General features: G+C 40.8%; 1 protein-coding gene across 2 annotated transcripts in view; it reads right to left on the reverse strand.

Moving 5' to 3' along the window:
• Positions 1 to 26,338, reverse strand: part of asmtl (acetylserotonin O-methyltransferase-like) — a 49,570-nt gene extending 23,232 nt beyond the window's left edge. Inside the window, exons 1-5 of one of the 2 annotated variants that reach the window (XM_060826858.1) lie at positions 26,277 to 26,338; positions 19,841 to 19,977; positions 8,725 to 8,856; positions 7,626 to 7,673; positions 3,033 to 3,097 (exon numbers count right to left, since the gene is read on the reverse strand). In XM_060826858.1, the coding sequence (XP_060682841.1) occupies positions 3,033 to 3,097; positions 7,626 to 7,673; positions 8,725 to 8,856; positions 19,841 to 19,933 (338 nt within the window). In that variant the 5' untranslated portion in view covers positions 19,934 to 19,977; positions 26,277 to 26,338. Of the gene's footprint in view, positions 1 to 3,032; positions 3,098 to 7,625; positions 7,674 to 8,724; positions 8,857 to 18,840; positions 18,900 to 19,840; positions 19,978 to 26,276 lie in introns of those variants that run through there. The other variant, XM_060826860.1, reaches the window with a different exon arrangement.
• Between the last annotated feature and the right edge of the window lie 244 nt (positions 26,339 to 26,582).

Genomic DNA, 26,582 nt, shown 5'->3' on the forward strand with positions numbered 1-26,582 from the left:
GTTGATGAAAGGTGACAAGAGTCAATAAGTTAACTTTATTTCCCTCATCACGGAAGCAGGGAAAGATTGAGCAGTTCAGTCTATACTTGTTAATTATGGAGAATTAGAGGAGAATTGCTAAATATTTCCTAAATGTTATCCTGCGTTGTTCTCTCTCTTCAACTCCTCTGCAGTCTTCGACAATCAATGAATCCATCATCCTCCAATGCTTCTTATCTATTGTTCAGCTCCATTAGGGTTACCCTTGCTTGGCTCCCCATCCCATTCTCACTTGCAGCCACATACAGTGAGCACTGCCTTTCCTTACCACTGTGGCGTCATGGCCACCAGAGTCTCTCACAGTCCTATTATTTGGTCCCCTCTTATTCTTCACCTGGATGCTGAGGTCAGTCTACCGAGACAAGGCAAAGGACTGGCACTGGGTGACTTGCTCTTTCACAGCTTGGCACAGATACAGCAGCCTGAATGGTTATGGCACAGAAGGAAGCCAAGCCACCATTCCACAATTAAGCAGAGCAACACGGATTCATGAATTAGAAGTAGCGTTTCACAAATCTGTTATTGTTCTTTTGAGGGTTAATTGTGATAATGTAAAAAGCAAAACCAGTGTAAGTAGTTTATTTGGATTTGCAAAACATGTTTGATAATGTGCCACACAAGGGGTTAGTACACAACATATGAGTATGGTTTTGGGATAATATAGCATTGCACACAAAACAGAGCAGAAATAAATTTTAAGGTTGGTAGGTTACAACTGCAAGTATCATTACTTAAGCCTCAGATACTTATAATCAATATTAATGCCTTAACAGAAAAACATAAGAACTAGGAAGAGTTGGAGTAAGCAATTGAGCTTGATCTGCCATTTAATACAAGCACAACTGATTCTGTCTCAGTCTCAACTCCACTCTCTTGCTTGATCCACTTTACACCATTACAAATTCAATGCTGTATATCTCCTCCTGGCATTCATTGAGTGGCCCCATACACTCTGGATTAGTGAATTCCAGATACACAACCCTTTGAGAAAAGTCATTCCTCCTCAACTATTTGAAATCTGCCACCCTTTCAGCCTAAAACGACCTTTTATTCAAGATCACCCCTCAAGAAGAAGCATTTGCCTTGTATCTACTCTGTCAATCCCCTTCAGCATCCTTTCCACATTAATTAGATCTCCCCTAATTCTCCATAATTAACAAGTATAGACCTGAACTGCTCAATCTTTCTTCGTAAGACAAATCTTTTACCTCTGGAATTAATCTAGTGAACCTTCTCTTATCTGCCTTCAATGCAGTTGAGGGGTCTGCGTGTAACATAGAAAGTTTGATGATGATACACCGTTGGAAGAGTAAGAGGTAAAGTGGATGCAAAGAGGTGTAAACACAAGTTGGGAGAATGGACAAGAATATGGCAAATGGAATACAATGTTCTAAGTATAAAACGATCTGCCCTGGTAGAAAAATAAAAAAACAAGACACTAGGGAAAAAAATTAAATTCAGAAGGACCTGCTAACCTGGTACATAGAAAGTAATGAGGCGATAATGAGGACTATAGATGCGACAGAGTTAGAGTAGATAGATCATGGCGTGGGAAAAGACACAGCAGGTCAGGCAGCATCTGAGGAGCAGGAGAATTGACGTTTCGGGCTGGAGTCTTCTCCCTGCCCGAAATGTTGACTCTCCTGCTCCTCAGATGTTGCCTGACCTGCTGTGCTTTTTCTCGTGCCACACTTTATCTGCATAGAAATTAGAAAATTAAATGATTTTCTTCATTGGAAATGGATCGAGTACAAGAGGAATGAAATCTTACGTCAATTAAAAACACCCCTGTGAGGCCGTACCTGGCCTACTATCTATAATATTGGTCTCTGTACCTCAGGAAAACCATGCTTATTTTAAAGTGGTCGCAATAAAGGTTGTTTCTTGGAATGAAGATATTGTATAATGAGAAGAGATTGAGTAGATTTACCCTACATTCTCTGCAGTTTAAACAAATGAGTTTATCAAAATGAAACATATAATTCTTTAGGTGTTCGACAGAGTAGAGAAAGCTGAGAGAATATTTGCCTGATTGGGGAATGAGGAACATGTGATCAAAGATACAGTGGCGGCTGAAGGGTGATCTCATCGAAATATATAAAATTACGAGACGCATGGATACGGGTGAATAGTCAGCGTTTTTTCCTATGGTGCAAATGTCAATTCCTAGGGAGCACACGTTTCAAGTGAGAACAGGAAACGTGTACTGTGCTGTACTGTTCTATGTTCTAAAGCCATTCGGGCTCCAGTGAGGAGAAATCACTTCACCCAAAGAATTGTGAATCTTTAGACTTGAGTTGCTGAGTATATTCGAGGCAAAAAATTGATAGATTTCTGGGTACCAAGGGATGTGAAAATACTGGAGGAAGAGGAATTCAGACAGGAGGTCTGACATCTTGTTCAGTGGTGAAGCAGGTTAAAAAAAAGCACCTATTCTCACCTTCAATTTGAATCTGACCTTGAATCACATATCCCTCAAGCCTAATTAATGTCCCAGGCAAATTAACATACCCCATTCAAATTCAGTCCACCTTCTTCTGAAAATTTCATTCAGATTTTATTTTGTCAACATCTGACACAATTTTCCCAAATGTTCTGTGCTGCAAACTCAATTAGGGACAGCTTATCCATAACTATCTGGATCCTAGACAGCATTAAGTTCCTATCATAGTTGTTGATCTATTTTGGTTACCACCTCCTATTTTAGAATACTCATCCTTTAAATCCATTCACAGACTTGCTCCTTCCTACCTCCCCTGTAACTCTGACCTTTTCAGTATCTAGCCTTAAGCCTGGTATTCCCCGCCCAACACCCTGCACCTCGCCTCCACCCTTACCACTATGTCTTTCAGCAAACCCTTCCCCAATTTTCACCCAGATGAAGTTCAGATCAATTCCTATCAAAGGATCTGTGAAGCACCTTAAGAAAATTTCTTCCGAGTGTTACATAAATGGGCTAATCAGCCAGATATGGGTGAAGAGAAACAACAAACCTTGACAGCATTGCGTGTGCATGTTGTTTATCTACAGGCTTCTCGAGTATGTCACCGTCAATGGACTGAAAAGTGGAAAATAATTATAAGACATCTGATAAAGTAACCTCTATATTATTCAATATTTCACAGCTTTAAGAGAACTGTCTATACCATAACTATGTGCTTGAAAACTTTAGTTTGTACCGTGGCTTGTGAGGCGAAGTCAATGTGGTAAAGAGGGGAATCAGCCGAAATGCTGTTTGTTGGGTAAGGATACATAAGGACTAGTGAAGTTCCTCCTCGTGCAATTGAGCAGCTTGCTAATACTCAAAAGAACTGCCATGAGGCATGTTATCACATCTAAAACTTTAAGCACAATGAAAGAATAGAAGGTTGTTCAATCATCTTAAGCCTGAACCACTTTGCAATTAGATGACGGTTGAGCCAGAAGTTAACTTTCTCTTCACCTTGGTCTCAATGGTCTTAAAACATTCGACTAACAAAACATACAATCTCAGTTTTCAAATATTCCATTGACCTAGCATCAACAGGTTTTCTTGGGGAGGGCTTTGAGGGTGTGATGTAGGAAGAGACAGGGTGTAATGTGCAATAAACAATGTCAGATTGTCATTAACTTTTATACAAATAGCTAGGTCTTTGAATAGTCTAGCTACTGAGATAACGTTCCCCTTGTTCTGGACATTCCCCCAAGAAGAAACTGTTTCTCTACAACGTACCTAACAACTCCCTTGATCGTCCTAGAACATCCCAATGAGACAGTACTATGGCCCAGAAATCCCAAGCCCACACACTGTATGACTTGTGTTTATAATTCAGCTTGCTCTTGGAAAGGGCAAAATTAAAATAGGAGAATATCACAATTGGATTCAGCCCCTTTCATGCCAAAGTTACCTGATTATTTTGCTTTTTCAGGGTAGGAACATTAAAGCATTCACATTCTGAACAATTAAGCTCCTAGTTTCTAAATGACGACTCAAAAGCAAAAATCATGATTTAGAAACTTACAGGAAATAATTTTTCAGAATAGAAAATAAGGATTTCAATGATGCTTATATAATTAAAAAGCTTGAATAATTCAAAATTATAAACTACGTGTATAATTGTGTGAAAACCTTAATTCAAAAATTATAATTATTCCCTAAGGCATACAAGCTAAGAAATACATCTACCACCAACGAAAATACACAGAGATACACAGGGCAAAGTAGATTTATAATATAGGAGGGTAATCCAAAAGTAGTAGCTCTGGCCTGCCCTCTACAGATAATCTCACATTTGCATCTTTTTCAATATTTGTCCACTATTTCCTGAAAATAACAACAAGTAAGTTATCTTAAAGAGCAGTTTGCTTGTCATTTATTTAAATAAAAAGGTTAGCACAAAAGTAGGTCTCTTACAATCAGAAATAGGTTACGTTACAATGGGCAGCAAAGACAAGGCAGATTAAATAAACACATACTTTGGTTCTAACTTCATAAAGAAAGTCAAACAACATTCCAAAAATGTTGGGCAAGGAAGGGTCTAGTGAGAGGGTGGAACAGAGATAAATCAATAATAGTCAAGAAATGGTTTGGGGGATATTGATGGGATTAAAGGCCCATAAATCCTCAGAGCCTGACAATCTACATCTCAAATGACTAAAGGAAGTGGCCTTACAAATAGTGTAGGCATTGGTGATCATTCTTCCAGGTTCTGTAAAGTCTGGAACAGCTCCTATGCATTGCAGGATAGCTAATGTAATCCCACTATTTGAAGACGTAGAGTGAAAAGAGAATTATAAACGAGTTAGCCTGATGTTGATATTGGAGAAAATGTTAAGTGTTCATTTTAAAAGATTTAATAGCAGAACACTTGAAAAAGTGATAGGGTCAGAGTAAGGCAGCATCTGAGGAGCAGGAGAATCAACGTTTCAGGCATAAGCCCTTCATCAGGAAGGGCTGATGAGGGCTTATAATTGAAACATCAATTCTGCAGAACCACACTTTTGATCCTGATCTCCAGCATCTGCAGTCCTCACTTCTTCCAGGGTCAGAGTAAGCATGGATTTATGAAATAGAAATCATGTTTAACAAATCTACTGGAAATTTGAGGATGTAACACGTAAAGTTGATAAGGGGGAGTCAATGGATGCAGTTTAACATGGACTTTCAGATATTTGGGACCTTATCAAACACTGAGACTGGCATGTAAAATTAAAGCACATGGTAATAAGGCTAGTTGCACTGAGATGGCAAGAGAACTGGTTGGTGGACAGGAAACAAAGACAAGGAATAAACGGGTCACTTTCCAACAACATGCAATTTCTAGTGGGGTACTGCAGGGTTCAGTGCTTGAACCTGAGATATTCACACTATACATTAACGATTTAGATAAAGAAACTAAATGTGCATGTGACACAAAGTTGAGTGGGATGGTGAACTATGCTTCAGTGCAATTTGGACAAGTTGAGTGAGTGGGCAGATGAAGTGTAATGTGAGGTTATGCACTTTGATAACAAAAACAGGAAGGCAGATTATTATCTGAACGAAGAAGGTCTGGGGTTATGCAACAGCTGGGTGTCCTCATGCACCAGAAAACAAGCATTCAGGTGTAACAAGTGGTGAAGAAAGCAAACAGTGTGACAGCCTTCATAGTGAGAATCTTTGAGTACAGGAGCAAAGGTGTCTTCCTGCAATTGTACAGTGCTTTGGAAAACCACACCAGGAGTTCTGTGTGCAATGTTGGTCTTTTTATCTGAGGTGATGTTCTGATTATGGAACAAGTGTAACAAAGGTAGATCAAACGGATTTCAGGGTTGGTAGAATAGACACGTAAAGAGAAAGAATCAGTGAGAATTACAATCACTTAGAATTGAAGAATGAGGGGAAATCACATAGAAACCTATAACATTTTAAAAGAACTAGACAGGGGAAATAAAGAAAGGGTATTCCTGGTGAACAGGAAATCTATAACCCGGGGCCACAGTTTAAGGATATAGGACAGGTGCAGTGGTTAGCACTGTTGCCTCACAGGGCCAGGGACTGGGTTCAATTCCAAGCTCAGGTGACTGTCTGTGTGGAGTTTGCACATTCTCCCCACATTTGCATGGTTTCCTCTGGGTGCTCCCGTTTCCTCCCACAATCCAAAGATGTGCAGGTTAGGTGAATTAGCCATGCTAAATTGTCCATAGTGTTCAGGGATGTGTTGGTTACGTGCATTAGTCAGGGGTAAATATAGGTAAATAGTGTAGGGAAATGGATCTGGGTGGGTGGCTCTTCGGAGAGTTGGTGTAGACTTGTTGGGCCAAAGGGCCTGTTTCCACACTGTAGGTATTCTAAGTATTGTAAGGACGGGCCACTTAAAACAGAGGTTAAGGAGAAATTCGTTCACCAGAGTATGCTGAGCCTGTGCAATTCTCTTCTACAGAAAGCATTTGTGGACAAAACATTGAATGCTTTCACTAAAATCTGCAGGTATGTGGCACTGAGTTGGATGATTAGCTATGATCACGTTCAAGGACAGAGCAGGCGCGAATGGCCAAAAGGTCAATCCTGCTCCTATCTTCTTTGTTTCAATATTTGTAAAAGGTCAAAGCAGGGAATATTTCTCTTTACAAATGTAGGCTATAACTGCTGTATATTTTCAGCAATATTACTTTTTATGTCCAATTTCCAACTTTTGAGAATTTTTGGCTAATTTTTATACAGTCCTTTGCTTGATTTACATTCTGCCAAACTTATTACCCTGAACAATAACCAATCAGACATAATTTGCTGTGCTTGCTGATACTCATTTGAAAATATTAAACTTTCACGGTGATGATAGATGGCTGTCACATTTGTACTTTGCCCCTGAACTAGTTAATTTTCATTTAAACTGTCACATTTTTAAACATACTTCTGAAAGATGAACAGTTTGTACTTTTAAGAGTTGTTTTGGTAATGCAGAATTTCTGGAAAAAAGACACTTTCTTCAAGCTTTTCATCTTACACTGATCAGGACATTCTCAAGAACACCACTGCAAGGGGGAGCAACATTTTTGATGTATGAGTGCTCTCCTTGTACAAACATACGAATCAGAAAAAAATCTGAAATCTAGCATCTTCTAGGAATAGCTTACTGCTGCATTTGGAGCAATCAGTTTTAACTGCTCCCCTGACAGAGTAGCTGGTCAAATTCTATTTTCCTTTGCTCTTTCATGGGGTGCGGACATAGCTGACAGGGCCAGAAGTTGAAGCTCATCCCAAACTGCCCTTGAACTGCTTGTTTGGGGATAGTTCAGGGGGCAGTTAAGAATCAATCACACTGCTGTGAAACCGGAGTCCTAGATAGTGCAGACTAGATAAAAGCAATAGATTTCCTTCTCTAATGGACATCAGCAACACTAAAGGAATATGATGAATCTTGTGAGTTCTTACATCATTATATTTAACTTTAATTTTCTGCAGTGTTTCACATTTAGGTAACAATTCCTTGAAACCAATAAGGAGAATATTGATTTTTTTTATACACAATTTCTTGGCATATGTGTTAACTTTAAAATTCAAAGTAAGAATTCAAATGGAAAAATCAAGAGTTCATCTTCAAATTCTACATTCTACTTTTGCTTACCACAATAGTGTCTGCTCCAATGACGATATCTGGAGTCCTGAAGTGTTTCTGTCAGAGAAGAAAAATTCAAATTCTCTTAGTGCCATTTTTCTGATCAGGTGATTCAAACTGTACTTTCAGCAGTTTGTAGGAACAGAAAACTTTTTATTTACTGATACCTAAGGGACCAGGAGTGTATCTGTTGATCAAATATTCTGGATAATCAACAGACCCACATAATCAATGTAAAAACACAGATTAAGTAACAGAGACGTAATGCAAAGTGTATACATATCATTGTTATACTTTATTTACAGCTTAAATCTCCGAATCAATAATGAAATTTTGCCTTAAATAAAACTTAGCAGCAGAGACCTGCTCACTCGCTTCCTGAACTAACTTTCTGGACATTGCAGGAAATCAAAGTATTTGACGAGAAATTGAATCAATTGTTGATATTTCACGTGTCCATTTCATTGAACAAGTATATTTACATTGAGGCAAATAAACGTTAAAAACTCTAACAATAACTGGACAGAATAATACAGTAAATTACAGGTATTTGAAGTTTGTGATCTTTGCTGATTTATCAAGAGTGCCGATTTATTGTGTGCACTTTAGAACAAAGTTTGCTGCACGTATGTTTTAATAAAAAATAAAAACAGAAAACATTTTAATTGCTTTTTTTAAAGTTGAATGGTAACAAAGGGTTGAATAAAACTAAGAATTTATTGACTTCCTAGTCAGAAAGTCATTACGGTTGGTAGTCATGAGCTCCCTTTTGTCTCTTCCTTAATGCTCAAGATTACACTTCTAACCAGAATTTTCAATCCACTGCACAGCAACATGCACATTTCCATAACACAGAACTCAAAGGTTGAGACTGAAACCAGTGTTTTATGAATGTTCACCATAACATCTTAGCTTTAAATTTATCCCTTTACCTACTTAGAAGATATAGGTAAACAATCTGTTTTAAAGTACTCAAAACCGAATTTCCTACAGGAAAAATATCACAGTCGCATTGTAAACTAAAACAATTGCATTAGCATCATGATGCAGTAGAAACAGGCAACTGCAGATCTTTTGGTTCATAATTTTATCAAGTTTTATTGCATACCAAGTGCATCCTCTTTGCCACCTCCAAGGCTTTTTCCTTTGCAGTCTCTATTGCATAATTGTATGGCATTTCAAAAGAAGATTTGTCAAGTGTCTCATTAAACCAGGAAGGCACCACTTCAAACCTAAGACCCTGCAGAGTGAAGAAGAAGAAATGAGAAAACTCTGGTGGAAACCATATTAAAACAAAACTAGTCAAACAGGTTAAATTACAAAGACCTGTTACAAAGAATAGATTAACATTCCCTCTAACAGAATATTAATGAATGATCTAATTGAGATGTTTAGAGCGATTACAAGGAACTGATCAGATAAATAATAAAGATCAAGTTGCTCGGACCATAACCTTAAAATAAGATCTAAGTCATTCAGGGGTGACTTTTTTTTTAACCTGCTGGTACAGATCTGGAACTCTGATCCCAAAAAGCTATTGAGTTTAAGCTAAATTTTAATTTTAAAGAATTAGAGGGAGATTATAAAACACACACAAAATTAGTGGTGAATTATTCTTGCAGTTAGACGAAAATAAATGTATCTGAATGAGGCAGATTTCTTTTCAGGTGCTAACTGAAAAGAATATGCTGGATTAGAGAACCATGTTGGCCTGTTTAAAGGTGAGCACTTCTGCCTCACAGCACCAGGGACCCGGGCTTGATTCCACCCTCGGGCAATTGTCTGTGTGGAGTTTGCACATTCTTTCTGTGTCTGTGTGGGTATTCTCCAAGTGCTCCGGTTTCCTCCCACAGTTCAAAGATGTGCATGCTGGGTAGGTTAGCTATGGGAAATGTGGGGTTACAAGGAGAGGGTAGGGCATTGGGTCTGGGTGGGACACTCTTTGGAGGTGGATGTGGACTCAATGGGCCGAATGGCCTGCTTTCACACAGTAGAGGTTTTGTAAAAAAAAACTGAATAACATTTTGTTAGGCAAGAATATTAATGATTACGGAGCCAGGATAGGACAAAGAAGTTAAGATATGGATGGGCAATTTTTCCAACTGAATAGCAGAACAGGTTTAACTGGCCAGGCCGGGTTACTGTGCTGTTAATTGTAACTAACCCTTTAAATACCTTGAACAAATTACTGCAGACATTCTTTTGAAGGCTATTTGATTTTAATGCTAAAGCTAACTAAAAATCAGCATTGCATCTAAGAAATAACAACTCTCCTTTTCCACCTATCCACTCCACCCTCTCCTCCCTGACCGATCACCTTCATCCCTCCCCACTCACCCATTGTACTCTATGCTACTCTCTCCCCACCCCCACCCTCCTCTAGCTTATCTCTCCACGCTTCAGGCTCACTGCCTTTATTCCTGATGAAGGGCTTTTGCCCGAAACGTCGATTTCGCTGCTCCTTGGATGTTGCCTGAACTGCTGTGCTCTTCCAGCACCATTGATCCAGGATCTGGTTTCCAGCATCTGCACTCATTGTTTTTACCTCTAAGAAATAACCTGGTCAATGTGCAGGCTGTGGCCATTTGATAGACTGAAGAGCTATTCTTTGAAGCCACTGCAAGGAAGGTTATTCCCATTTCTAAAGCAGGGGTGAGGGAGATGGAGATTTGAATTCAAAAATTTCGAGAATTAAGTTGGATCAAGTGGAACAGACAACATTAGAAAAGAGATAAATTGAAGTTAAAGTATTAAAACAGGATAGGGAAGTGGAAAAAAATTCCTCGATAAAATCTATTTTATTTTCATGCTAAATTTAAGTTTAATAGTGCAATTCCATTAAAGTTTTAACATACTGCATCTATTTCCTTGTAGTTCTGGTATATAACGCATGTCTCGTCAATGTAAGTTGGCTACAACGCAGTTAACAAATCGTGGATGCTGTTTGGACAATGTAAACTCTCTACTGAACGAATATAGCAATCTTCAACAGTGGCTTTCCACAGCACAATTTTCTCTCGTGAAGATTACTGAGGAACTGCAACTGTTATACCAGAACACATAGTACCTTTAAATTTTACCTGAAAAAAACAAGCTTTTGTCTTGCACACATCAAGACAAACACAAGAATAGCAAATTTCATCATAGCTGGAAAAGGATGCGGATTTGTTTGCAACCCACTCTGATTGGCCAAGGCATTGCCACAAAGCAAGCAATGGAAACCAATGACTCCCCAAGCCTAAACAGCAGGAGACTTGAATGCATTTCGGGAGAAGAAAACTAAAAAGCTTCAGCAAATGTCTCACAGTACAGCAATATTCCATGTCTGCAAGTGTCTTTGTTCACTGGGTATGGCAGATCCTGGCAGGACCACCTCCAGGGACCCCGAAGGCAAATTTCTACAAATTTAGTCTTAGAATGAGAGGATATTGACAAGGTCAGCATTTACTGACTATCCCTAAATGTACTCAGAATGAAATGCTTTCTACAACACTTAAAGAAGCAGTTAGAATCATATGTAGGTCAGATGGGTAATGGCAGCAGCATTTGTCTCTAAATTACATTGTTGAACTATATTTTATTTTTATTCACTTGTGTACGTGGGCATCACCAGCTGGTCAGCATTCTTTTGGCCAACACGAGTTGCTTGAGAAGATGCTGGTGAGCTGCCTTCTTGAAACGTGCAGTCCATGTGTTGTAGGTTGTCATATGCCCTTAGGGAGGGACTTTCAGAACTTTCACCCAAATGGATTTTTACAATAATCAGGTAATTTCATCTTCATTATTAATGAGGTGAGCATTTCATTTCAATTATTAATGAATTTAATCTCCCTCAGCTGTCATGGTTGAGTTTGAACTCATGTCTCTGGAGCATTAACCTTGAGATACAGAATACGGGCACACTAATATTACCCCAATGCTAACCCATTCCCCTTACATACATACACATAAACATATGGATTAGAAGTAGGCCATTCAGCCTATCAAGCTTACTTATCATAAATAGGATCATGGCTGATCTGTTTGTATGCTGTTTCCATATCCCTTAATGTCATTTGTCTCAAGAAACCTATCAATTTCTATCTTGATCCTATTAAAGGATTTATCTTCCACAGCCCCTGGGCTGGAGAATTCCAAAGATTGATCACAATGTGTGAAGAAATTCCTCATCTCAGTCTTAAGTGGTTTTGTTCTGAGATCATGTTCTTCAGTCACCAGCCATAACCACCAAGTCATCACTGGTAGGCCAGCAGTTATTGCCATCCCTAATTGCCCAGAGGGCTGCTGAGAGTCGACCATACTTCTGTGGGTATGGAGTCACATGCAGGCCAGACCAGGCAAGGATTGCAGTTGTGTTCCCTAAAGGACATTTGTGACAATCAACAATGTTTTTTATAAGTTTTAATTCCAGACTATTTGTAAAAAATGAATTCAAATTGAACCATCTGCCATAATGAGATTCGAACGCATGTGCCCAGGAAATTACCTGTTTAACGATAATACCACTGAAATATTACAATTGGTCCCCACCTCCAAATCATTTATATACAGACCATGACAGTTGTGGACCAAAGACTAATCATCTATTTAAGATGACCACTTTGTTTTCTGTATGTTAACCAATTCACAATCCATATTAGTATATCCCAATCCCATGTACTCCGATTTTACTAACTAGCCTTACGTGTGCAACTTTATCAAAAACCTTCTCCAAATCCAAACATACCACATCCACTGGTTGTCTTTTGTCTCTACTACTAGCAACATCCTTAAAAAGCAGCAGGATGTCTATAAACCAACGAAGGACAAGAAAATTAAAAAAAGACCATGAGAAAACTTAGCTTTTTCCACACAGCAGGTTCTGTGCACTTCCTGAAAAGATCAAGAAACCAGACTTAAAAATAATTTTCAAAAGCAAAGACTTAGGAGTATTAAACATAAAAGGAGCTTTAGGTTAATTGGGTTGCTCATGCAAAGAGACAACAAATGCATAATGGCCTGAATGGCTTCCTTTGTTGCTGTACAATTGTAAGTGCAATTTTGATTGTAATCTGGGGTGGCACGGTGGCTCAGTGGTTAGCACTACTGCCTCACAGGTTGGATTCCAACCTCGGGTGACTGTTTGTGTGGAGTTTGCACATTATTCCTGCATCTGCATGGGTTTCCTCCGGGTGCTCCGGTTTCCTCCCAGTCCAAAGATGTGCAGGTCAGGTGAATTATCTATGCTAAACTGTCCATAGTGCTAGGTGCATTCGTCAGAGGGAAATGGGTCCGGGTGGGTTACTCTTCGGAGGGTCGGTGTGGACTGGTTGGGCCGAAGCGCCTGTTTCCACACTCTTAAGGAATCTAATAAATAAAATTTTAAAATCTAAGAAACACACAACTAACTTGAGCACTGTGAGATCCAAAAAAGAGCAATCAAACAAACAACAAGAGTGCCTGTTGAAGATTCAGAGTTGCTGAATACCAGGAAGCACTTGCTTTCCTTTGAATAGTGTCACGGACCTTTTATGATCTCAGAGGAAGAGAATTTAACATCTCATTCCAAAGTAGACACGATGAATAAATTCCCAGAGGACAGTATTATATCTGAGACTAGGCGGATACCAAGTATCCCATCAAAGCTAAAGGGCAAGACTCATAAATTAAGAACAAGTTGGAAAGATCACAGGAAGAGCAGTATGCATGGCATGACACCTTAGCAAGAGGTCAAAATCTGGAATTCCTTTTATTGGACTGCATTAATTGAGGTGATATTCCGCTGACGTTAAAAGGATTGCGACTGGTCTAAAAATAATCAGAAAATCCAGGGCACATTTTGAAGGAGGATAGAATACGAGTAAGAAAGCTTGCAAAATGCCCATAAAAAGACAGACATGCACTCATTTGAAAATCAATTCACTAAATACAAGTTTCACTAAGTGATATGTAACTTAGCTAGAACCGTTAAAAAGCCATCATGTTATTGCAGTTATTGCATCATTTGTTAAAACCACTCACAGAATGTAGCAAAATGTATTATATTTTATAACTTTTCCATGTGGAGTCAGTGGCGGCACGGTGTCACAGTGATTAGCACTGCTGCCTCACAGCGCCAGAGACCTGGGTTCAATTCCCGCCTCAGGTGACTGACTGTGTGGAGTTTGCACGTTCTCCCTGTGTCTGTGTGGGTTTCCTCCGGGTGCTCCGGCTTCCTCCCATAGTCCAAAGATGTGCAGGTCAGGTGAATTGGCCATGCTAAATTGCCTGTAGTGTTGGGTAGGGGGTAAATGTAGGGGTATGGGTGGGTTGCGCTTCAGCAGGTCGGTGGGGACTTGTTGGGCCGAAGGACCTGTTTCCACACTGTAAGTAATCTAATCTAAATGATGTCATGTGTGCTGTGCCCTGAACTTTTTGTGGCAGCTTTTATCAGAGTGGTTTGGCATGACCTTCCACTGTCAGGGTAAGAGGCAGTTGAAACTGTCCTTCAGTTGGAACAGGAATTGAACCCTGGCTGATGAAATTATTCTGCTCGTCACCTAACCAACTATGCACTGAGGTTCAGTGGTTAGCACTGCTGCCTCACAATGTCAGGGACCCGGATTTGATTCCACCTTCTGGAAACTGTCTGTGTGGGAGTTTGTATGTTCTTCCCGTGTTTGCGTGGGTTTCCTCCTTGCACTCTAGCTTCGTCCCACTGCCCAAAGATATGCAGGCCAGGGGGATTAACCATGTTAAATTGCCCATTGTGCCCATGCATGTGTAGTCGGGGTGGATTAGCCATGAGAAATGCAGGGATTGGATAGTGGGTCTGGATGAGATGCCTTTTGGAGAGTCAGTGTGGACTTGATGGGCTGAATGGCCTGCTTCCACACTGTAGGGATTTCTATGAATCAGTACTCTTTCAAAGGATGCAATACACAATGCTTCTAATTGTTTCTAATGATGTTTGAGTTAAATGAGGTGACAAAAAAGGTCATGGCATTCAATAAATCTGAAGTCAAACCTGAAACTGAAATTACTGGAGAAACTCTGGAGATCTGGCAGCACCTACTGAGAGAAAGCAGAGTCAATGCTTCAGGTGCACTGACTCCCCAGTCAAACAAGTAGCCAGGAGATGGTGGCGTAAGGGATAACGAGAGGATAGGTGAGGTGGGGACAGAGCCTAGATGGACAGAAAGAAAGATACCCAAACCAAAGGATAGATAATGGCATGAAATAGTGAAAAAGGGTTGGCAGTGCTGAAAGCAGCCCATGTGATGACAAGGGTCTGGGCTGTGGCTAAAAGACCTGGAGGGTGGTATGCAGGCCCTAAAATTATCGAACTCAATACTGAGTCCTGAAAGCTGTCGACTCCTCCGGCAGGAAACGAGACGTTGTTCTTCCAAACTTGTGTTGAACTTCACTGGAGCCGAGACAGAAATGTTGGCCAGAGAATAGGGCGGTGTCTGGAAGTGGCAGGCAACTGGAAGCTTGGGGTCATTTTTTGTGGACAGAATGTAGGTCTTCCATAAAGAAGTCAGTGTTTCTTCTCCTCAGTGTAGAAGAGAGCACATAGTTAGCAGCAAATACAGAGACTAATTTGAAAGAAGTGCAGGTACATCACTGCTTCATTTGGAAAGTGTGACTAGAACCTTGTATAGTGAGGAGGGAGGAAGTAAATGGTTAGGTATCATACCTGTGATTGTATGGGAAGATGCCATGGGAGTGAGGGAAGATGTTGGAGTTGTGGAGTGGTGGACCAGCGTGTCTGGGAAGGAATGGTCTTTGCAATGTTGATAAGAGAAGGGAGGTGAATGTGTGTCTGATGGCAGAATCCCACTGGAGGCAGAAACGGCGGTTTACAATCTTTTGCATTTGAATACTGGTGAGGACTAGGTACAGACTATCAGTGTTGTAGAAGGAAATAAAAGGGGCGAGCACAGAAGTGCAGGAGACAGGTCAGATTTGGCTGAGGGCCCTATCAACCATGGTAAATGGGGAATCCTCGGTTGAAGGCCCACCTGAGAACGTAACATCATCAGAACAGATGCAAAGGAGATGGAGAAACTGGAAGAATGGAATGGAGACTTTACAGGAAAAATGGTGAGAGTATGTATAGTCCAGTTAAATATAAGAGTGTATGGGTTTATAGTGGACATCAGTGGCCAGCCTATCTCCAGAAATGGAAATAGAGATGTCAAGGAAGGGAAGGTTGGAGTCAGAGATAGACCAGGTGAAGGTGAAAGCAGGGCGGAAATTGGAAACGAAATTAATGAATTTTTCCAATTCTGGATGAGAGGGGAAAGCAGCACTGATGACTATCATCAATATATCGGAGTAAATATTATGGGAATGGACCTGAATAGGGTTGGAACAAGGGATATTGCATGTTGTCCAGAAAGAGACAGGCATACCGGGGCCCATGTGGGTACTCATACATGAGAAGTCGTTGGTGGACAGGATCAAGGAAAACCCTAAGGCTTTCTACAGCAATATCAGGAATAAAGGAATGACTAGAGTAAGATAATGGCCAATAAAGGATAGTAGTAGGAAGTTGTGCGTGGAGTCAGAGGAGATAGGGGAAGCATTGAATGAATGCTTTTCATCAGTACGCACACTAGAAAATGTAGTCGAGGAGAATACTGAAATACAGGCTACTAGACTAGATAGGATCAAGGTTCTCAAGGAGGTGGTGTTAGCAATTCTAGAAAGTGCAAAATTAGATAAGTCTTCTGGGACAGATGGGATTTGCTCTAAGATTCTCTGGGAAGCCAGTGAGGAGATTGCCGAGACTTTGGCTTTGATCCTTATGTCGTCATTGTCTACAGGAATAGTGCCAGAAGACTGGAGGATAGCAAATGTCGTTCCCCTTGTTCAAAAAGAGGAGCAGAACAACCCTGGAAATTATAGACCAGTGAGCCTTACTTCGGTTGTGGTAAAAGTGTTGGAAAGGATTATTAGAGATAAGATTTATAATCATCTAGAAAGGAATAAGTTGATTAAAGATAGTCAACACGGTTTTATGAAGGGTAAGTAATGCCTCACAAACCTTACTGAGTTTTTTGAAAAGGTGACCAAATAGGTGATTTCAGTTATTCATTCCATAAGCTGAAAATGTGTTGCTGGTTAAAGCACAGCAGGTCAGGCAGCATCTCAGGAATAGGGAATTCGACATTTTGAGCATAAGCCCTTCATTCCATAAGGCCCTCCACGGTAGGTTAATGCGCAAAATACGGAGGCTTGGGATTGAGGGTGATTTAGTGGTTTGGATCAGAAAGAAGACAAGAAGGTGGTGGTTGATGGGAAATATCCAACCTGGAGTTCAGTTACTAGTGATGTACCACAAGGGTCTGTTTTGAGTCCACTGTTATTTGTCATTTTTATAAATGACTTGGAATGAGGGCATCAAAGGATGGGTTAGTAAATTTGCAGATGGCACTAAGGTCAGTAGAGTTGTGGATAGTGACAAAGGATGCTGTAGGTTACAGAGGGGCACAGATAATCTGCACTGAGAAGTGGCAAATGGAGTTTAATGCAGAACAGTGTGAGGTGATTCACTTTGGAAGGAGCATCAGGAATACAAAATACTGGGCTAACGGTAAGATTTTTGGTAGTGTAGATGAGTAGAGAGATCTCGGTGTCCAGGTACATAGATCCCTGAAAGTTGCCACCCAGGTTGATAGGGTTGCTAAGAAGGCATATGGTGTATTAACTTTTATTAGATAGGTTGGACAGTGAGGGCCTTCTTCCTCGGATGGTGATGGTTGGCATGAGGGGACAGATTTAAATTGAGAGGACGTAGATACAGGACAGATGTCAGAGATAGCTTTTTTTACTCAGTAGTAGAGGCGTGGAATACATTGCTGCAACATTAGTAGACTCACCAATGTTAAGGGCATTTAAATGGTCATTGGATAGGCATATGGATGAGAAGGGAACAGTGTAGGTTAGATGAGTTTCAGATTGACTTCACAGGTTGACCTAACATCGAAGGCCTGTACTGCGCTGTAATGTTCTATGTTCTGTGTTCATAGCCACAACTATGATCTGAAAAAAGTGAGATGAGTTAAAGGAGAAGTTGTTCAAAGTGAGGACAAACTTGGCCAAGATGAAGAGGGTGATGGTGGATGGAGATGGTTCAAGCCATTTTTTTCCATGAAGTAGTTGAGAGCCCCCAAGATCATTCTGACCTGTTCAACTATTCATTGAGATCATGGCTGATCCGTTGCCTAACTACATATACTTGCCTTTAGCCCACATCCTTTAATACCTTTCCTTCAAAACATATTGTCTATTTTTGACTTTAAATAAACTGATCCAGCACCCACTTCCATTTATGGAAGAGAATTCCAAACATCCACCCTTTGTGTGAAGAAACACTTCCTAACATCTCTCCTGAATGATCTGAACTAGTTCTTAGATTATCAGCAACCGAGTTCTAGAATCCCCAACCAGTTGAAATAGTGTATCTACTCTGCTTTATTCTGTTAATATCTTGAAGACTTCGATCAGACCACCAACGAACCTTCTAAAGTTTAGGGAAAAGAGGCCAAATATGCATAGTCTTTCCTCATAACTTTATCCCTGAAGTCCAAATGTCATTCTTGTAAATCTACATTGTACTCCCTCCAAGGCCAATATACCCTTCCTAAAGTGTGGTGTAAAAATGATAATTGTTTTTTGTTCTTAAATGTTGATAATGTTCCTTATTGCATTTAATTGTACATTTGGATAAGTGTCTTTTATAAACCAGAAGCTAAATGGTTTCAAAGAAAAAAATAAAGTCATTTTATTAAAATATACACAGGCTGTTTCATCACAATTAAAAATAGCTTTACAAAAAATGGACAAACAAGCAAATCAATGACGCAGACAATCAACAACTTAGATTTATAGAGTGCTTGTAACCTAATGAAATTTTGCATTGTTCCTCACAGAAGCATCGTAATGTAAAATATCACACCCAGCCACATGTTCGGACTGGCAACCGCACACTTGATCAAAGGGCTAAATTTTAAGAAGTTTCTTAAAAAGAAGAAAGAGAGGCAGAGCTGTACACAGAGGGAATTCTGGAGCTTAGGACAGAGGCGGGAAACCTTTTCATGTTGGAAGGCGCATTATGTTAGTTGTAATCTAATAAGGCCGCATCCAAGAAACTTCAATTATATAGTCTTCAAAATTCACGTTATTTTGTAAATTCTAACTACTATGCACTAACTAACTAAAAAAATGAAAATAAATGTTAATTCTAAAGTTAACTAACCTTTTAATGACTTTGTTATGACTGCTTTTTGCAGGAAAGCATTTGAATATTTGGTTGCAACATGGAGGTCTGCAGTTTTAGCTGATCCTCTGGATGGGTATCCATCATTCGTCACCTTAAGGGCGTCTTGATTTTGGTTAAGTAGGAGAATGTAGATTCGCGGCAATAAGTGGGGATTATTTCGTTGAATTTTCTTTTACTCTCTGGTATTTTAAATACATTCATTTTAAAATTAAAACAAAAATAATAAAGGACGAAATAAACATATTAATAAAAAATAAAAGTTTTGTTCTGCAAAATTTGGATTCATTTGAAAGGCCACACACAATGTCCTAAAAGGCTGCACACGGCCTTAAAGCCGCAGGTTCCCCAAAATTGGCTTAGGACCTTTGAAGATGAACATATAAATGTACATATAAGCAGGAACTGGGAACAGCACAGCAGTTGACTGTGAGTTGCTGGAAAAGCACAGCAGCAACCGAGGAGCAGGAAAATTGATGTTTCTTGCCAGAGCCCTTCATCAGGAATCAGCACAGCACTCAGTCCCACTAACCTGTCTTACCATTCAATGGCATCATGGCTGATCTGATTGCGGCCTCAACTTCATATTCCTGACTACTGCCGACCCCCAATATCCATATTCTTGTCTAAGGAGGGATTCAATCTACTTTTGCCTTAAATATATGCAATGAACCTGCTTACACCACTCTCTGGGGAAGAGAGTTCCAAACACTCGAATCCTGAGAGAAAAAGAAACTTCTCATTTGAAAACAAGCATATTTAATGTCCAACCAACAAAACAATCTAGCCAAAGAATCATCCAACAAATTGGAAAAGCACCGTCAAATTAATGTATCTGCAAATGACTACGGTGCTACTGCACGGTGAAAGTCTTTAATTTCTCTCAGCAATATTGTATTATAAGGCCTTTAAATTTCATTTATTTACCCATAAAGCACAGCCACAAGTGACTTGTTGTATAATTTAAGCCAGTACTTACAACATTGTTCAGAATCTCCCTCCTGCGTGGAGAAGCACTAGCTAGGACCACACATTTTCCATTAAGTTTGGAAATAACTGGATTCAGTACCATGGTGATCGTTAGGTATTTTTACTTTACAATTTGCTCACTTTTACCTACGAGAAATTAAAAGAGAACATTAGAAATGTGGGACTTAGGAGCAAGGCAATGTCATTTGATCTAAGAAACCTGCTCCATTATTCAATAAAATCATGACTGATCTGGTTGCTGTCTCATCTCTACTTTCCAGTTAGCCACCTGACCTCCAGCTAACTCTTGCCTCCCTTATAAAGCAAAAACATAACTCAGCCTTGAATAAATTCAGCCTCCTGTGCAGAAGAAAATTCCAAACTAATGATCCTTCAAGATAAAAACACTCTCATTTCTGTCTTAAAAGAGAAGCACATTATGCTTCAAGCATGCCTCTTAGTTTTAGTTTATTCCGCAAGGTTCTGTCTTCACAAAGGAGGATCAAATCAGAAACCAGAAATGTTGGAGAATGCAATCATGATTTGGTGATGCCGGTGTTGGCCTGGGGTGTACAAAGTTAAAAATCACACAACATCAGGTTATAGTCCTACAGGTTTAATTGGAAGCACATTAGCTTTCGGAGGGAGATCGATATTAATAGAGAAATGGTGCTGGGAAAATTGATGGGATTGAAGGCAGATAAAACCCTCATACTGGATAATCAACATCCCGGAGTACTTAAGGAAGTGGCTCCAGAAATAGTGGATATATTAGTGTTCATCTTCCAGGATTCTAGAGACTCTGGGACAGTTCCTGCAGATTAGAGGGCAGCTAATCTCACTCCAATATTCAAAAAGGGAGGTAGGGAGAAAACAGGGAACTATAGAATAGTAAGCCTAACATCAGTAGTGAGAAAATTCTTGAATGCAGTATCAAGGACTTCATAGCGGAGCATTTAAAAAGCAGTAGCAGAATCAGATACAGATACAGTCAGAATGGATTTATGAAGGGGAAATCATGCTTGACAAATATGTTGGAATTCTATGAAGATGTAACTGGTGGAGTTGACAAGGAGGAGCCAGTCAATGTGATATATTTGGACTTTCAGAAAGTGTTTGACAAAGTCCCGCATAACAGATTATTGTGCAAGATTAAAGCACATGGGACTGGAGAAGTGTATTGAGATGGATTGAAAACTGATTGGCAGAGAGGAAACAAAGAGTAGGAATGAACGGGCCCTTTTCAAATTGGCAGTAAGTAACTAGTGGGGTGCCACATGAATCTCAGCTTTTCACAATACATATTAATGATATAGACGAGAGAACAAAATGTAACATCTCAAAGTTTGCAATGATACCAAGTGAACTGTGTTGAGGATGCAGAGATCCTTCAGCATGATCTGGGCAGGCTGGGTGAGTGAGCAAATCAATGCCTGATGCAATATAATGTGGACAAATGTGAGGCTATTCAGGTTTGAAGCAAAAACAAGTGGCAGATTACTACCTGAATGGTTGTAAATTGGGAGAAGGGAGTGTGTAGCAGGACCTGGGTATCCTTGTGTATCAGTTGCTTGAGGTAAGCTATGGTAAAGAAGACAAATGGTATGTTGGCCTTCATTGTGATAGGTGTTGACTACAGGAGCAGGGATGTGTTGTTGCAGTTCTACAGGGCCTTGGTGAGGCCACACCTAGAATATTGTGTGCAGGTTTGGTCTCCTTTTCTGAGGAAGGGTGCTTTTGCTCTCGAGGGAATATAACAAAGGTTTACCAGGTTGGTTCCAGGGATGGTGGGACTGACCTGTAAGGAGAGATTGATTAGGTTAGGATTGTTTTCACTGGCGCTTAGACAAATGACGGGGAATCCCAGAGACTTATAAAATTCTAACAGGATTTAACACCTATAAACACTGACTAAGCCAATAATACCATTGCCACATTATTGGGCAATGAAGCAGATATTTGGACACCAGATGACACCAGCAGCATCAACAAGAACAGCATGTTAAAATTACTGGAACTATGTCTCACAACTCACTTTACATTTAATGGACAAACATACAGACAAATCAATGGTACAGCAATGGAGTCCCCAACATCAAGACTGATAGCAGAATCAGTAATGCAATGCTCGGAACGGACAGCTATCCCTACCATCCAACCGAAACTCGCTAACTGGTACGCAGCTGATATCTTTACTGTTATTAAACGTACACAACTGGAAGAAGCTCATTACCGCATCGATAACATCCTCACCAAGTAAAGTTCACTAATTAGGAGAACAGCAGACTCCCCTACCTGGTTAAAACGGGGTAAAAACCCACCTGGTTGTATAAGTGGAACGCACACCTACCGGTGAACTCCAGACCAGTGTGCATAGGATGAACCTATATGCAGACCAGCTACTGAATATAATAGCAATCACCCCAATACTCACAAACAACACTACATTAGGATACTATTTAAATAGGCAAACCAGAACTCCAAAGAGCAGAACAGGACCACCTATTCAAGAGATTAAAATGGAATGGGTACCCCAAGAGCACCACCTTCTAGTACTCATGCAACAAACCTAAAAAAGAAAACATTACATGATCAGACATGATAGCGACCATACTGTATGTCAAGGATATATCAGAAATGACTACCCAACTACTCAGACCCCTACGAATTGTAGCAGCCCACAAACCAGTAAACAACTTTCATCAGGTCCTCACAAAAGTTAAGATCTGACACCCACAGCCAACAGGACGAACATAATCTACCAGATGAGAGTATGGTGTTGGAAAAGCACAGCAGGTCAGACAGTATTCGAGAATTATGCAAATCTACGGTTCGGGCATAAGCCCTTCATCAGGCTTATGCCCGAAACATCAATTCTCCTGCTCCTCGGATGCTGCCTGACCTGCTGTTCTTTTCCAGCACCACACTCTTGACTCTGATCTCCAGCATCTGCAGTCCCTTCTTTCTCCTAGTAATCCACAAGCTACCCTGCAAGGACTGTGAAAAATGTTAAACAGGAAATAGGAAGAAAACTGACCATACGAGTGCATGAACAGCATCTCGCCACTGCCAGACACGACCAGCACACTCTCATTTCCACCCACAGTGACAATGAAGGATGCAAATTCAACTGGCATAACATAACCATCTTAGCACAGGCAAAACAGAGGCATGCGAGAGAATTCCTTGAAACCTGGCACTCTATCCACTACTTAATAAATAAACACTTTGAAATAGATCCCATATAGAAACCATGCAGATACAGAACTAAAACACAGAGACACGTAAATAGCAGGTGGGACAGACCAGCAACGCTTCACTGGAGACATAGTGATGATGTCATCTAGCAAGGTGATGAAATGTCTGCAGAAAAACTCATCAGTTTGGTGAACAAATCTACCACTCCACCCACAAGCCGAGCTACAAATCTTTTCAAAACCTCTAATCTATTAGGACTAGACGGTGTAGATGCAAGGAGGATGTATCCAACGGTGAGTGTGTCCAGAACCAGCGGGGCATGACCTGAGGATTCAGGGTAGACCATGGAGGATGAAGAAGAGTCATTTTTTTCACCCAGACTGGTGAGCCTGTGGAATTCATTACCACAGGAAGTAGTGAGACCAAGACATTGAATCAATGTGTTCAAGAGGCGGCGAGATATAGCACTTGAGGCGAATGGGATTAAAGGTTATGGGGAGAAAGCAGGATTAGGCTATTGAGCTGGATGATCAGCTAGAATCGTGATAAATGGCGGAGCAGGCTTGAAGGATTGAATGACCTCCTCCTGCAAATAATCAAAGGGGGCTTTGTTAATGTTGGCTGCTTTCCCAAGGTATGTGGGAAATGTAGTCAGAGTCAATGGAAGAATGGCTGGCTTTCGTGATGACTGGGCTGCGTTCACAACTCTGTAATTTCTTATGGTCTTGGTTAAACAGATGTCATTTTAAGCTAATTGCATCCAGATAGGATGCTTTCCACAGTGCAGCTATAAAATTTTGTAAGAGTCATTATGGAAATTTTCTTAGCCTTCTGAAGAGGTAGAGGCATTGGTGTGCTTTCTTGACTGCAACATCAACTTGGATGGACTAGTAGAGATTGTTGATGATATTTACCCCAAGGAACTTGAAGCTCTCGGAAAGTCCTGGGGAGTGTTGCTGAACACTGAGACCTGGCGTACAAATTCATAACTAATTTAAAATAGAATCACAACTGGATTGGATAGTGAAGGAGGTGTTTGGTATGCTTTCCTTCATTGGTCAAATCATTGAGTAGAGGAGTTTGGAGGTCAGATTGCGACTGTATAGGACATTGGTTCAGCCACTTTTGGAATATTGTGTGCAATTCTGGTCTCTCTCCTATTGTAAGGAGGTTGTGAAAATTGAAAGAGTTCAGAAAAGATTTACAAGAATGTTACCAGAGTTGAAAGATTTGAACTATAAGGAGATGATGAACAGGCTAGGGGCTGTTTTCCCTGGAGCATCAGAGGCTGACGGATGACCTTATAGAAGTTTATAAAATCATGAGGGGCATAGATAGGGAGAATAGATATGGTCTTTTCCCTGGGGTGGGAGAATCCAGAATGAGAGGACATAGGTTTAGGGTGAGAGGCTAAAAATTTAAAAGGGACCTAAGGGACAACTGTTTCATAAAGAGGGTGGTGCATGTAGAGAATGAGCTGCCAGAGGAAGTGGCAGAGGCTAGTATAATTGCAACATTTAAAACACATTTGGGTGGATATATAAATAGGAAAGGTTTAAAGGGATATGGGCCAAGTACTGGCAAATGGGACTAGATTATGTTAGGATTTCTGGTCAGCATGGGTGAATGGGGCTGAAGGGTCTGTTTCTGTGCTGGACATCTCTATGACCACTTCCACTGATACAAACAGGGGTGTGTCCTCCACACTGCTCCCTGATGTCAATGACCAGCTCCATCATTTTACTGACATTAAGGAAGAAATTGTTGTCTTTACACCATGCCACTAAGCTGTCTATCTCTTTCCTCTATTCCACCTTATCAGTTTGAGATCCAATCCACGATGCTGGCGTCATCAGCAACTTTGTAAAGGGAGTTAGTGCTGAATTCGGCTGCACTATCTGAGTGTATACAGAGTATAGTAAGTGGCTGAGCAACCTTGCGGACCACTGGTGTGGAGGAGGTGTTGTCTCCTCCTCCAATTGCAAAGTGAGGAGTCTCTGAGTTTGGAGATGAGACCTTACATGCTTCAATAAGATCACCTAAAACATTTAACCTTTATTAATCTCAGGAATGAGTCAAGTGAATCTTTGCTGAACCGCTTCTAAAGCGATTATCTGATTTTCAAATAATGACTCAGGTTTTAAAAAAAAAATTCAATGGGTACCACTGGCTGAGCTAGCACTTATTGTCAATTACCAATCTTAAGTGAACATTGAGAAGGTAATGGTGAGCTATCTTCTTGACTCTGTTTGTGGTTGGTATACCCACAATGCTGTTAGGAAGTTTCAGAATTAGACCCAGCAATAATGAAGAAACAGTGACATATTTTTAAGTCAGGATGATGAGTGACTTTCAAGTTCTCTGTACTGCTGCCCAAGTGGTGGTCATGGGTTCAGAAGAAGGTGATTTCTAAGGAACTTGGTGAATTTTAGCATTGCATTTTGTAGCTACTGGACTATCGCAGTGATGGGGATGAATGTTTGTAGGCAAGCATCATTCTGCAGAGACAGACAGACACAACTGTCCCACACGATCACCCAGACACACTGTCTGTCTGTCTGTCTCACGCACAGTCCACTGACACTCACTCTCTTGGGTAAAAACAATGACTGCAGATGCTGGAAACCAGATTCTGAATTAGTGCTGTTGGAAAAGCACAGTAGTTCAGGTAGCATCCAAGGAGCTGTAAAATCGACGTTTCGGGTAAAAGCTATTCCTGACGAAGGGTTTTTGCCCGAAACATCGATTCTACTGCTCCTCGGATGCTGCCTGAACTGATCTGCCTTTCCAGCACAACTCTAATCCAGAATTGCACTCTCTTGCACACAGTTAGTCCCCAGTGACTCTCTCTCACAGTCACACAATTATGTGCAGCCCCCTCCCCATCACAAGTCTCTCTCTCTCACACATGCACCAATCCACACAGATGGACCCTATTTTCATCTTTTCCAGCTCTCCCTCTCTCCCACATTTCCAATCTCACCCTCAGCCCCTCGTACCTCATTGTCCTCCCAATCTCACCATCCTACTCACTATCCCTTCCTCTCTGACCCCAACCCCTGCCTTCTCCATCTCTCATTTTGTCCACTTCTCCCCCACCCCCTCACCTCCCACTACCCCTTTCATCACTCACTTCTCACCTCTCTCTCTCTATCCCACTCCACTTTCCTTTCCCTTTTCCACTCCTACTTTACTTTACTTTACTTTACCTTTACTTTTCCTTTACCTTTCTCTCCCCTCTCCCTTACCTGTTATGACTGGAAGTGAAACGATTCAACTCAGAACACTAGACGCATGCGCAACATCGAGCCCACATTGCGCATGCGTGTCCCGCCACGGTACCACAAGGGCGCCTGCGTGGTTTGTGTTTACGTTACGCAGGCGCCTGGGGAAGAACCAGGGCTGGCAGGTGGTCCTGCTGAGAGCAATGGGGAAAGATGAGGGGCTGGGAGGGGGTCCTGTTTGGAGCAATGGGGAAAGATGAGGGGCTGGGAGGGGGTCCTGTTTGGAGCAATGGGGAAAGATGAGGGGCTGGGAGGGGGTCCTGTTTGGAG

Source organism: Hemiscyllium ocellatum, chromosome 6 (assembly GCF_020745735.1).
Source record: "Hemiscyllium ocellatum isolate sHemOce1 chromosome 6, sHemOce1.pat.X.cur, whole genome shotgun sequence".
NCBI classification, from domain to species: domain Eukaryota; kingdom Metazoa; phylum Chordata; class Chondrichthyes; order Orectolobiformes; family Hemiscylliidae; genus Hemiscyllium; species Hemiscyllium ocellatum.